General features: G+C 37.0%; 1 protein-coding gene across 1 annotated transcript in view; it reads right to left on the minus strand.

Moving 5' to 3' along the window:
* The window catches only part of MMS22L (MMS22 like, DNA repair protein), an 87,541-nt gene that overhangs the window by 11,854 nt on the left and 61,006 nt on the right, over positions 1–14,681 (minus strand). The window contains exons 15-20 of the mRNA XM_059468492.1: positions 12,099–12,289; positions 9,526–9,676; positions 7,593–7,735; positions 6,697–6,839; positions 6,388–6,547; positions 3,261–3,430 (exon numbers count right to left, since the gene is read on the minus strand). Of these exons, the coding sequence (XP_059324475.1) occupies positions 3,261–3,430; positions 6,388–6,547; positions 6,697–6,839; positions 7,593–7,735; positions 9,526–9,676; positions 12,099–12,289 (958 nt within the window). The remainder of the gene's footprint in view (positions 1–3,260; positions 3,431–6,387; positions 6,548–6,696; positions 6,840–7,592; positions 7,736–9,525; positions 9,677–12,098; positions 12,290–14,681) is intronic.

Here is a 14,681-nt window from a genome sequence, read left to right on the forward strand (position 1 = left end):
CTCCAAAACAAGTTTCTTGCACTGCTTCAGTCTTTTCCCATATTACTGGTAAACATTTACTAAAATTCTTCCAAATCATTCTCCAAGAAATCCATCAAGAGCAATATCGGTCTGAAACTTTCTATGATAGATGTTAGCAATACACTACCACACAAATCAACACAACTTCTTTTTGCAGTAGTGAAATACCTACAGTTAAATTTTACATACCTCACTATTTGATAATTAGGAACAGTCCCATACAATTGTAAAATGGCTGCTCATTCACATTCTTTGTGCTTTACTTTCCCAAGTCAGTAATTCAAACAAATCTGAGGGCAATTTTTATATCTCAATAAAAATCTTTCTTAGGTCATCAAGTATTACCAAAACACATGTGCAGTGAAAGAAATAGTATCCAGACAGTAACCCTTTAGGCAAGATAAAAAACCAAAAAATAGCTTAAAAGTTGCTAGAGCTAAGCTATTTTAGCAAGGCAGTATCAGTGACTGAGTTTGAAAACAAAATCTTGATAAGCTCCCTGTACAGTAGAGACCAGACCAGCTGCCCAAAATCTGTCAAAAGGCAGAGATATAGCCCAAAGTTCTATATAAGCACAAACATAACAAGTAAACACAGTCAGTCTGAACTGATGAGAGAGAAATGCAACATCCAGTCTTAATTAGTGCCTTTGACAATTGTGTGTGCTTGTGTAAAATGAAGCAAATAAATTTGTTGGTTTGGGGTGGTGAAGGAGGGTGAAATACAGCCATTGGTTCTGATGAATTGTGTAGTAATAAACTACACAGTGTGGAGAGAAGGAGCTCTGTATGCTGTCCTAAAAGATTAAAATATTCAGGAATTCTATGGAATTTCATAAAATTGTTGCATCAGTGGATATGTAAAATAAACTGCTAGTAGGACTGACCTCAAAACCCTTTAAAACCCAATAAATGGATCAAGTAAACCAGATTAAGATTAGCTGTTAAATTACTCTGGAAAGAGGGATTTTTTTTCAGGTCATTTCTAGCAAAACTAAAATGTTTTCTGAGATCTGAAGCAGGTTTTTTGAGCAAAGCAGGAAAAGCCTACACTGTAGGAACTGAAGAAAAAAAATGGAGCCTGGAACTTTTCAGAAGACTAAAGAAACAAAAATTAAAAAGGAAAGGCTGCTGAGGAGAAATTCCACTCAAGGGCTTTTATACTTTGACTATGAATAAAGAACTCACATGTATAAGAGAATGCTTTGCATGGTCTCCAAATTCCTGTTTCTTTATTTTCACATAACTGTGAAAGGATTAAGTTGTAAGCTGGAGTATGAACAGGGACAGATCCACAGAACAATGCTTGTCTAACATTAGGGTGAATTAAGGCTCCTGCCCTAAAATAGCAGTGCTCTACCCCCACAAATGAGCACCAGGCACAGGGCAGCTCCCCAAGAGTGGCCTCATCACACATTGCACCTGCAGTTTAGTTAAGTCAAGGTGAGGTTATTCCCAAAGAATTCTGTTTCTCCATCTTCCCTTCCACATACACTGTTTTATCACTTTCTGATACACCCCTTTGGGTTTCTGGGTTTTGTTTGCTTTGTGAGGCAAGTTACTATTTGGCTCAAGTCACAAATTGCTATTCACAGAATCATTAAAGCAAATTAAATGAGAATGTGTATTGGGGTGAAAGGGAATGAATGCAACTTTAACCCAACTGTGAAAAAATAACTTCAGATGTCTGAGAGTGCCGAGAATCCATTCAATCTCAAATGATCTCAGAAGAGGTTTTTTGTTGTTGTTTTTAAACTGATCTTGAAATATTTTGTTTTGAGTTGATTCGAAATTGTAATTTTCCCACTTTTCCACATAAAAGAGGAGGAAGTATTTTTGAATAAATGAAGCATTTTCAAACACTTAAAAATATTGGAACCTTGCAAAGACGAACAAAAAATTAATAAAATACAAAAAGTGTCATATTGAAACAGGAAAAATAACTCCTCAGAAGTGTTTATCAAATTAAAGAATTACTTGTTTTCTAGAAGCAGTGTTTGTCTAAAATATTTTGTCACACAAGATCATCTAGCATAGCTGGAAAGCACATGGACAATGCAGCAGACTGATGAAGAGTACAAAAGTGAGGTCTGGAAGTCAGAAACTGGCAAATAAAACAGGAAACAAGGGTACACAACACTCAAGACTTCAAAACCAACTCAAGTGGTTTCATCTGAAGGCTACATCTGTCTCTGCAGGCTCCAGAGAAACTGGCTCTACAAGAGAAATACCAAATTAGCAAACAGACACTCACAGTCCATGCTAATACCATTGTCCAGATGGCCCTACATGTACACAGCTTATGAAAATACCTACAAAGCAATAAAGCAAAACACTGTGCAGAGCATTGCACAACCATATTCACTTCCCTATGACATGCCTTTGATCACAATGAGCTGCTTTTGAAACTAATAAATTCCAGTGATGTTTACAATGTCACCACTGCATTGTTTCACAATGCAATCCTGCAAAGTAGTGAGTTAAGACTTCAGTCAAAATGAAGACTGAGAGAGAAGGGAAAATGGTAAGCAAAATAGACACAAAGATTTACAAGGGAAACATGTCAACTTATTTATTTTCAAAATATAGTCTTTTCTCTTTCTCACCAGCAGAAATTAGTGTCTTCCTACAGCATCAACAAGCCTTACAGAGTTTCAAGTGTGACAGGGTAACTGAGAGAGGAGTAGGACAAATAATAGGGAAGAAGGCTTTAGTCATGCAATCCAAAGCAGCAGGAACCTGATTTAGCAAAACATATTCTCCGAGTATTAAGACAAACCAGTGGCATGATACACCAAGGATTTTCTTTTGTTCCCAAGAGCAACAAAAAAAGGGGTAAGTCATTTATAACTATCTACAGTTAGCCAAGTCAAGGATGATTTAAAATATTTGTTCTGTCATCTTAACAATTTTCTCACTCCATATTATGATTACTTGATGCACTGTTTGAGAAATCTGTCACACTGGAGACCAGTGTAACCAGCAGGTTGGCTAAATGTTTTCCATATGCAGTGATGAGACCAGAAGCTCTAAAATGTACCACAGCACAGCTGCCTGCAATGAGGAAAGCCAAATGGGGGCAATTTTCCTTTCACTTCTATAAGAAGAAAAAAATTTCTCTTACTGCTTCAGTAAATTCAGTCAATGCTTGTTGACTAAGGAAAAAGAAAAAATCCTCTGCAAAATTAATATTTTCCTGAAGATTCATTTGTGTGCTGATAATAGAACTGAGATATTTACCTGGAGATAGAGAGGCAGGCTTTCCTGAATGGCAGACAGCAAGGCCACAGGCAGCTCCTTGTCCTGCTGGAGCACAGAGTGTGGCAGCAGTAAGCAATCCACAATGCGAAACAAGAGTTGCTGTGCCTTGGAAGTAGCCAGTATTGGTGCACAGAACTTTACCAGACATCCTGTTGAAAAAAGTTAAAAAAAATCCCAAACCAATTTACAGTTAGTAAAAAAAAATTAAGAAAGCCTTAAGAAGCAATTATGTTAAATTAGATAATCTGAGAGTAGCAAAAGCAACTGAATTGTCTCACTCCTATGTACTCATTCCATGGCATCCTGCTAAAAAATCCCAGTCAAAACAACTCAAAAGTCCATTTACAGTTCAAAATAAAATACTATATTGATTCAACACAACACAGTTACAAGTTTGTAGGCAAGTGAAGATGTTTTAGGAAAAGTACAGCAATGCTAAAGATAGGATGAGTCTCTTAGATCCCTGCAGAAAACTTAATTAAACTTGATCCATAACCCTACTGCAATCAGCACACGTGCACTTGAACATTTACCTTGCTGTGTGCATTCATCCCTCTTGCAGGGAAATGCTGCCTTTGCCTTCCCTTTATATTTGTCTAATACCACTGGGGCAACACGACATCAGCAACTACTCACACAGCAATTTAATGTTAGCAAAACCTTAAATATCCTTCAAATTGCATTTCATTTCAGCAGATTAAGAAGAACAAGGGGCAGCCAACTCCATTAAGTCTTGCTAGTTTTTTGTGAGCTCTCAGTTCACAAACTGAGAGCCTCAGAGAACATCTTTCTTGTTTTCAGCACAATAATGCATCACTTGCTCAGCTTTCAGCCAGTTTTTGATTGTTCTTTTGACTTTCAGAAAAAAGAAGTAAAAAGGTGTTGATATGTAAATACCCCAACTTTGAAAAACATCTTTATTGCAGGTGAGGTGTATTTTTTCTTGAAAAACTAACTCCCTACTCAGAAGTGTTAATACTCAAAACACATTAAATAAAACAAGATTCTTATGTAGACATTTTCAACTTTACATATTATTAGAGGCAGGAAGAAGTTTTCTGGGTTGAAAATACAGGAATATCCTGAGGAAACATGTTTAAGACTTTGAAAATAATGGAACATCAAAGTAGGCTGTTACAAGATATTATTCATCTATAAAAGTCATTCATTATCATCTCTAAAAACAACGCAAAACAACATTAATCTTATGGAGTGAAAGAAAACACAATGATCAATCATAGAGAAAGAGAACGATCACCTAACAATACTTCTAATAATGTTGTCTAAGCTTCCTGCTTTGAAAGAAACATGGTAATTCCAGCTCAAAGTACTCCTTCTATTATCACTGCTGTGATGTATGGGACAGTACAAGACACAATCTGACTACAGACAGGAGGTGTTTAGATTTGTTAAGTTTTGTGCTTTGTCCTTATAATTTAACAAGCCCACAGAATGTGAAGCAGTGATTGAAATATACTTGATTTTTTTTTTCCTTTTAAACCTTCTTTACGTTTTCTTAAATAAAAAGGACATTTTCTTGCACACAACAGCATGATTGAAGATTAGTCGTTTCCTACAGCAAAGAACAAAAAGGACAATACCAAACTAAAAAAAGGAAAATACCAATCTAAAATTACTTTCTAAGGCTCCAACCCACATTTGGGTATCTAAGAATGATTAATTTTATATACATCCCGTGTATCAAAGTATGCTGATCTCACAATATAAAAATTGAGTATTTTTTAAAACTCTAATTCCAGTACATTTGGTGCACTTTCTGCATCTTGGTCATGCTTTCCCTGTGCTCCTTAGAATCATGATGTAAACTGTGTGTGCATGCAAATCATTATCTCTGTTTTAAGATACATAAGGTTTACTCTGTTTTTAAAAGTAAGTGGGTCAGACTGGCACATTTTAAAGCACTCTTCTTTTGCACCCTATTAGTGATTCCACGTTTAATGAATAAATGCTAGAATTGCATTTTAGTAAAGTACAGAGTGCTTGTCAAAGAAGGAGTTCCAAAAAAGAAGTGAAGTACATACCTAAGCCTACTTGGCCACTAACATAACTCCACTACATAGGATGTAGCCTGTAATCATACTACTTATCACAGAATATCCTCAGATGAAAGGGATCCACAAGCATCACCAACTCCACCTCCCAGCCCTGCACAGGACACCCACCAAAGGTCCCACCATGTGCCCGAGAGCATTGTCCAAGCTGTGACCACTTCCCTGGGGTCGATCCCCCAGTGCACTTTTCCAGTGCTCAATCCCCCTCTGGGTGAACCTTTTCCTAAACTCCCTAAAAACACAGTTTTAAACACATTACTCCTCCACATTGGCCCTAACAAAATCTGCCTGCAATTTGCTGAATTCTACAACTCCTTGGCTGCACTTCCCCTTCTACCATAACTATACAATGATTGAAAAAACCCATTCAAATCAGTGACTACTACAGTGTTTTCTTTGGTGAGTCAGGCTATGCCCCATAGTGTGGATACCTAACACCAAAGCTGCACGTTGTCTCAATCCACATGGCTCAAAACTTGGAATTCTTTCAGAAGGGTGTACACCTACTTTTATGTTCCATAGGAAGAACTCAGAGTTCATCACTTCTGTTTAAAATGAGTGGGCAGAGGAAGGAAACAATAAGAGACCTCACACAAAAAGATTTCATGACCCTCTCTGGGAAGAGCAGATCCACTGTGGGTATAAATTGCTGTAACTTCAGGAACTGCTACGACTTACAACAATCCTCACTACAGCTAAAGAGCCAGAAACCAGCTCTTGTCACTGTTTCTGGGTTTGTTTAGGTAAAACAGGTGGTTTTCAGTAATGAAAGATACAAAAGCATTTTACTTTTGAAAATACTGATTTGCAGGGGTAATTAAAAAAAACCCCATAAACAAAAACCACAAGGAGGTTAGACATCAGGATCTAGAGAAAATCTAACTGTAGCACTGGTAACTTTGTTTTTTCGAACATTAAATAGTATAGAGAAAAAAAAAAAAGCGGATAGCATAGAGGGGAAAAAAGTATCATAAGTTTATTTTACTGATTCTTTAAAACTATTTCCTAGAAGAAAAGAGGTGTAAAATAATTACCTATGATCCAGTATGTAAGCTGCAGACCTTCTGGAGGTCCTTTTGCCTTCAGATAGGGTTTTACGTACTTTAACACATCACCCAAATACTCCAGAGTCTTTGCTACCATGGCAGATTTCTCAGGGAGAGTCTGAAGACCACTGTAAGTTCTACCAACAGCCTGAGAAAACACAAACATTGAAATAAATATAAATCAGTCTCTCATGAGACTTTTGTGAGTAATTTCTTTTATAGCACACTAAATCTGATACTTAGTCTCTTTGCACTGAAATTGTCTTATGAAAATAACATGGGGTAGATGTACAGTACCTTAATGAACTGGACAAGAGCATTTTTTGGGTCTTGCTTGAAAACTGACTGTCCAACATTAGCCTTTAAAAGAATGCTTTCTACTTCTGAGAGTTTAAAAATCAGTCTTGTCATTTCCGTCAGCTGCTCCATGTAGGCTTTTCCTGATTATTACAAGAGAGCAATCAATAAATACAGTATACACTATTTAATTTAGTCCCAAAATAATGAAGTGAAGCATTATTTTAAAATATCTAAAACACAAGTATTTGGCAGCCAACTGCATCTCTCCAGATAAATAAAACAATTCCAAACCAGTTATTTTTCTGATATAATTTATAAGAAAATACAGAGTTTTAAGTATGGCTTAAGGTGATGTTTGTTTTTTTTTGAAATCCACAAAATGTGTATGAGAAATAGTGACTGGAAGACAAGTTCTACAGATAATTAGAACTGCATTGGTTTTAGAAGAAGGGATAAAGTATTGCTCTAAGAAAGCAAAGTATCCAGTGTAAAAAAATGGGAGAATTAATTGCAGCTAGATTCCCCCATCCCTCCCTTTTTTTTTTCCTTTTAGGCCATTCACAGCATGATTTCTGACTATTTACTTCAGATTTTCATTTTTTTTTGGAGCAGTTTCTCCATGGGGGAAAAATAACTTGTCTCCTTGGGAGCAAGTTTTTATTCTTTGCTTCCAAGGAAACAAGCTCTTTTATCTTTGTTTGTGATAAATTTGTCATATGCAGAGCAGGCAAACTATCAATAAATAGCACAAGCAGTGTAAAGAAACACATTTTGTAATTAGGTAAAAGTAAAGGAATACAAACAAAAATACATTTTGTAATTAGCTGAAAATGTTTGCCAGCTTTGCAATATAGCCCCGTTACTGCAAACATGAGGGAAATGTGAGCACTTACCAACTGTTCTCTCAGCATCTGTCTTGGCCCAGGCGCCACTTGGTTGATCGAGGAACATTTGCAAAACGCAGCGAAACCACGAACGCACTGTCAAAGCTTCATAGGATGTATAGCCCATGCTAGAAAAAGCCTCACACAGTGAACTGTGGAGGTGGAAGAGAAAGAAAAAAGGTACAGAGATCTAATAAAAGTAGGCAGAAAGGTGACAGAGTGTGTCACTTGGCTGTAGATGACATATACTCTTGTATATATGTTTTGGCTACAAAAAAACAGAGGGATGAAAATCCACACAATGGGAAATGCCTTACTGTAACAATGGATGATTTGACTGTGTTATCTAAACTGACAATGTACAGTGGTGGAAATAGTTTATCTGAATCAGCTGGGAACTTCATATTGACACTGCTCACGCTGCTCCAGCCTTTCATATAAAGCCAGCCCAGGTGTCCCATGCTACTCTGAAGTCTGCTTAGTTCTAACTAAGTCTGCTTAGTTCTAACTACATTAAAGATGGAGAAGAGAAAGCCTCCTTTAGCAAATAAAGATATGCCATGCTCAAAACAGATGCAAAAGGGAAACATAAAAGGGCACCTTGGAGATGAGAAAGGAAACTGCTGTACTTGGCAGTACACTTACAGACATATTCATTTAGGTATGTATACACACACAGGTATATCCATTTCCACATAAACATGTTATATATACTTTCAAGGAGAGAAAGGTTTAGGCTCTACTGCAGAAGAAATTCCAAAGCCCATGTGCATGTTGCCAGAGCTTGCACGGTGTAACAGTATTGGAAACAAAATAATCTTTTTACTTTTTAACTGAGAATATTTGATGGGAAAATTATCAGAGCACAGTAACCATGAAGCCTTAAGACCACAGCACTTAGATACTTTGATAACTTTTGCTATAGAACTGCCTAAGGTAAGTAAGCACATGAATCACGCTACAAAAGTCCTTTCAAGACAACAGTGATACCTCCACATTCTACTAAAAATATCTTACCTTAGGTACTCGCTGTCATTTCACAAGGAAGCTGAGCAAGGATAACAATGTATCTATGTATGCATTGATAACAATATGTCAGGTGCTTAATGAATGTTGGTGACAAATACTTAAATAACTGCTTTCAAACACCTACTTGAGTGAAGAGAATTGGTAATTAACCTTAAGACCTAAATAATACCAAAATTCAAGTTCAGGAGTCAAAATTTTTTTCTTTTCATCTCACACAAAGAGCAACAAAACTCAAAATTATAAAATTCAAATTATAAAAGGAATTTAATGTGCCTAACTCATATTTCATTCAGCACATGTTAGGTATGTGCAGCCTTGAATGAAACTCACTCTTTAAAAAACATAAAGGAGAAATTTAGCAGAAGATTGAACACTCCTTTCCCAAGTTCCAAACTGAAACACAAGGAACTAAATTCAACCTTTTCTAACACCTCCCTGCAAGAAGGCCATAGCCTCATCTTTGTCAATCACACTTAAATAATCTTTACCATATCCTGATTTACAGTTACTGTCCTTAGTACACTACGTACCCTAAAAATGTGCAACATTTTTCACTTTCAAATACAGCCCAACACAGAAATATTCCCTCTTTCTCTCTCATTTCTCACCTCCCCTGCTTCCAAAACCTGATTCAGAAGCGGGCATGGCAGGCAAAAAAAAAGCACACAACAAAAACAACCACCACCCATCCATCTTAGATTCACAGAGGCTTACTTAGTGAAAATAAAATTTCTCAGGTATATAAAAATGTTACTGGATTGTCTTGGGCAATCTGCACTAGCTGATCCTCTTTTGAGAGGATGCAAAGAATCTGCACTGTTTTAATCAAACATTACATTCTGAAGCAAAATTTTCCTCAAACCTAATGAAGGATGAAAAGGTGATGGAAGAACAAATAGTCACAACTTTTCACCTGTTTTCAATTAGATGACTTAGATATCTTGACACCAGCTGAGGCCACACCATGTCATCCCACCCAAAGAGCCGCATCATCGACAGAACAGGCTGTGGCTGCAGATCTGACAGGGCTTTGCTGGGTATATCCAAAGCCAAGAGAGTAAAACCTGTTTTTAAAGAGAGAAAAACATGGCACCATTTTAATAATTTCTCAGTAAAATCTCTGTTCCACAAAGAGCACTGAAAATTAATTACAATTACTAATGTGCAGTCTGGAAGTACCAGAAATCTCAGAACAGGGCAACTGTTCTTACAGTGATTGTTTGTATCCACGTTAAAAATGTAGTCTCTATCCCAAGCAGTTTGTAAATCATCAAGACACATGGGTGGCAAAGGAGGAAAAATAGATCCTAACACATGCAATTTTAAACAGATTCACAAAACCACAGTTTATAAATCCTGAAGGCATAGTTTTACCACCTCTGCAATGTCTTAAAACCTCCTTTTTCATCTTCTTGACTTCCTTTTCTTACCTCCATCCACTATATCTTGCCCTGTATACTTAAGTATTACTGTGCTTTACAGGGTTGAGTTTTATTTATTTGTTTTGTTGTTTTTACACACTTCTCACAGTGAAAAACTGGATCTGCAAAGAATTCACTCAGTAAAAGCTGGTACCTCTCTATTTTTAGAAGACTTTCATGTATCAAAAGTTACCATATAAATAAAGCACTACAGAAAAAATTTACTCTTGCCAAGGATCTCCATAAAACTGCTGCAGATCTAGAAACTGGGGCAGTACTTTGTGCAGAATTTTGGTAATGAAGCATAACCTTTTGCTGTTTCTGTTAATTCCACTGTAGATTCTGTATCCAACAGTACCAGAATAAAAATATAATGCCTTATTAATACTGCAAATGACAAGTGCATAAAAACTCAGAAATTTGATGTAATCTTAAATGCTCAGCAGTTATTAGGTTACAGGAAATGAGAAACATCAAATGAGTCAGGAAAACTCACTTTGGAGGGCAATGAAAAAGGGGCTTATTAGTTCCCAAAATCTCCAATTCAAATAAATATAAACTTGCATGCATTGACAAACTGACTTTAAATTAGACAGAAAAGGCTAGTTTTATTGTTGTTCAGAAACAACAATAAAGTTGTTTTAATTAACAGTACAGGGACAGACTACCTTTAGCCATGAAGGACTTCCCATTTCCTTATGTGCCTCAGAATAAACGATAAGGTCATACAGAGTCCCCATTCTGCCTTAGGTGAGGAAACAATTTGTGCCAGCCTTCTTCCAGATTATCACCTCGTTTCTGCAGCATCAGCCTTAGGAGAGGCTGGGGAGAGACGGGAGGCAGAGCAGAGCTGTGAGGCCCGGGCTGTTTGCCTGGCAGGGGGAGCAGGAGAGCTGTGACAGCTGCTCTCCATCTCCTCTGGGCTGCAACCTTAAGGCAAGAAGCTCAAACAGCATGGGAAAGGTTTGCCTGTCTCTGTAGTGCTACCTTACACATCTCTATAAAGCAGGTCACAACTGCACTCCTCTCCTTCTCAGAGGAGTTTATAATAGCTTGCTGCTCTTGCTATTTCACTGTGCTAATATAAAATAGAAAAAATCTATGTCACTGTAGGAAATGAATGAAAGTTTTGACATTAACAACCTTCTCCTTTGATTTGTATTGCTGTTTCTCACACATGTTTCAGCAGTGTGAGACCACTACTGTTGCACACTGCCTCTTTCATTAATGCCGCCTCCTAACTACCACAGAGCTGCTTCAAATGAAGGGTCTTTTAGGTTTTCTATTACCATCTCAGTACTCCTGAGCTTGTAACTTTATCTAATTCATATCATGATGGGAAAAAATATTTTATGTTTCACTCTTCTGAATTTTAGTTAACTGGATACAAGATTTCATTGTAACTGCAGAATGCCATGTTAGCTACTGATGTGAAAGATCAAACTGGGATATCTTTCTATTCACTGCCAAGCTGACTCGTTGCATGTGGAGTTCACACACATATGGAATGTTGTACTTCAAGATTAAAAGCCTTCAGTGCAAAGCATGACAAATAATTAGAATGAATCATTAATAGTTTTATGACCACAAACATAAAGATTTGTCAAGAAGCAACAGTCAAGTAAGCAACCTTTTAAAAATTGCTTTCAAATGAAAAATATTTTAGAAAATTTAGTTTGAATCTCAACCATTATGAACAGTTCAATACAAATAAACGTCTACAAAAACAAGTAAATTCTGAATATAGTGAAAAACAGTATCCTTATTTATACTGTATAACACTTGCATGTTGATTATAATTTGTGACTAGTAGTGAAAAAGAAGTCAGGCTTGTGTAGCTTCAAACCCCTTTGGCATTCTCAATGTGTTTGTACCCTATTAAGGAACTCAACACTACAATACTTCCTTCTGTCAAAACATTTAGCACAGATTCTTCTTTTTTCATTTATACACACTTAAGTTACTACATGGAAGGAGAAATATCCCAAAGTACAAACTCCTTGAAAGTTTGTGACCCAGAGAATAGCACCAAACCCAGCAGGTCGCAGGCAGGGTCAGTGCTAACCTGCAGCAGTATCAGCAAGCTGTGGGGAAGGTGGCGTCTGTGACATTCTCTGGCTCTTCAAGTAGGGAAAGAAATTTCTCCAGAGAGCACTGGCGACAGCAAGGTGGTGCTCTTTAGCCACTAATGGAAGCTGTGCATCTGGGGCTGTGTTTCCCAGCTGAGGTCCCTGGCTTACACGTTCGTGCACGCTCCTAGGGAGAAACAAAAACAATGTTTCCGTACAATAAATGAAAAATTCACATCTTTTTAAACAGTATTTACAGCTACTTTAAACTGTAGAGTCTGAGAACGGAAGGATCATTTTGAGCAATTAAAGCCTTTACGCAAAGACATTATGCATACCAGTTATTTGATGGATGAATGATGGCATATTAAGCACCATAAAGTTAATGTTAATTACTAATGTCAACCATTAATTATATGCTTTTTAATATGTCAGATCAAAATGAGAAATTGGCAGCTTTAAAATTAATATCTGCATTTTGCAACCGTTAGCATGACAAGCAAGTCTGCTTCCAATCGAAAGGCAGGTGCTTCTTTAAAATTTCTGTCACTAGGATTCTTAGGATTGAGTTGTGTACAGCCAATAATGGCAAATGATTTTGATCAATTGTAAAGCTTCCTTCTGAAATCTACTTCTCACTTGTACAATCTCACTAGGTACGAGGTTAGATAAAAGATTCATTTTATCCTGATGCACTGCAGACAATTAGGTTTGACAGCAATGCCCACAGCTTTGTTAGTACAGTAAAGACAAAAGTTACCACTACACATAACTCCCATCTCTTCCTCAGACAATGTGGCATGAATTCAATAACACACTCAATTTTCTTTGATTCTACTAGTACCATTCCTGCTACTTAATCTAATTTGGAAGTTGTGACTTTCTAGAGGTTTAATAGAGATATGTCTTCGGGGAATCAATGTTCTCTGAGAAATGGGGAGGGGGACATTAATAAATTTGTCTGGTAGAGCAGGAAAGGAGGCATTATAGTAGCAGGCTGATCAACTAAATAACATGCTTATTAAAAACAATCTGTAGGAACGCACTATCATTCCTGTTCCTATTTATCTTCTGGTCAACCCAATTGAGATTGTACATTAAAGCACAAGCAGCATTATTACATTTGCTTTATTAAATTCTATAAACAGCACTGTAAAGTCAGAGTCAAGATATTTATAAGATAATGGCAAACTGCAGAGGCATCGAGAATTGCCTTAACACTAACATTTCTAGACTACAATGTTTTTTTCTTAACTGCCATTCTCACAATAGCAACTGTTTCACAAAAATCTTCCCCTGGATCTTTATTTTATGCTTACCCTAATTTGAAATAGACCAAAACAAAAATAGAAAAAACTCCAGCTTCTAGTTCCCTTCTGGGAACGGAGGAAAATTATGAAAGAATTACACAACTCACAGCACTCATTAGGACATCTGAAATGGAATAATTTTAAATAAAGAGTAGGTTGGCTGCAAGGCCTTCCCGTACTACAGTTGATATTAGAAGCGCATCTCATTATATCAAATTAGTATCCAAAAATTCTGCCCAACACATAATGTAAAACATAAAACATAGTGGCTGTCAAAGGTAACGATACCTTATGCCTGCCTGCAGGCATTCATTAGTTTCAATAGGACAGACAGAGAGAATTGAGTACCAGATACTTTTCGAATGGCTACATTTAACAGACAAGGAAAGGTATGTAGCATTAGGAGGAATCAAGGATTTCTTTGAGAGATGGCATGAGTCCAAACACAGGAGCAGAAGCCAGGAATTCTAAACCCAACATTTATTCCCTCTGTGGCTTCACATAAATCATACAGCCTTTGTTAGCCTCAGTTTCCCAGCCATGATATTTGGATAGTGAGACAGCTTACCCTTTAAGGATGCTGTGAAAACAATCAATGCTTAGAAACTGAGGATTATATTCAGTATGCCAGTTGGTATTCCTATTTACAAGGCATATTCTCCAAGTCAACATGAACTGAAATAGAAGCAAGATTAGCATAAAGAGTCAAGCAGCACTTCTTTGGGAGCATCCCCTCATGAAAACAGGGCAAAGAAAAGGGTGTAGAAACCGTCAGGTGTAGAGGTCAAATGATGAGATGGTAAAAGCAAGGGATAATACAATAGTTTAAAAAAATTATTTTTGTCTATTGCAAAAATAAAAAGTTTAACAGTAAAAACAAAGGGCTTTTCTGTTCTATTTTGTTAGGAAAGGAAACATGATGCCTCATAATGCAGAGAATAAAACTTCTGGGACCAAATTCTGCCCTACTTACACCCAGACTACACTGTAAAACTGCACAAAGACCTTTTTCTCTCCTCTAAATTGCCTCACCAAAGACGGGTGCCTTGCATCTCCTTTAGCCATCTATGCAAAGTAGAAGGGTGTACAGACTTCCAAAGTAAGGTAATATATCTCTGTGTCAGTGGAAGGGCAACACGTACAAATCACTATTTATGTTTATTCATAGTAACCTACACAAATGCTGGCAATAAGGTAAATGCTTGGAATAGATGGAGCATCAATATATGCTGCAGCTGAAGTAGCCAGCTATTTCTACAAACTAGCACA

The sequence above is a fragment of the Ammospiza nelsoni genome, chromosome 3, assembly GCF_027579445.1.
Source record: "Ammospiza nelsoni isolate bAmmNel1 chromosome 3, bAmmNel1.pri, whole genome shotgun sequence".
Lineage (NCBI taxonomy): Eukaryota > Metazoa > Chordata > Aves > Passeriformes > Passerellidae > Ammospiza > Ammospiza nelsoni.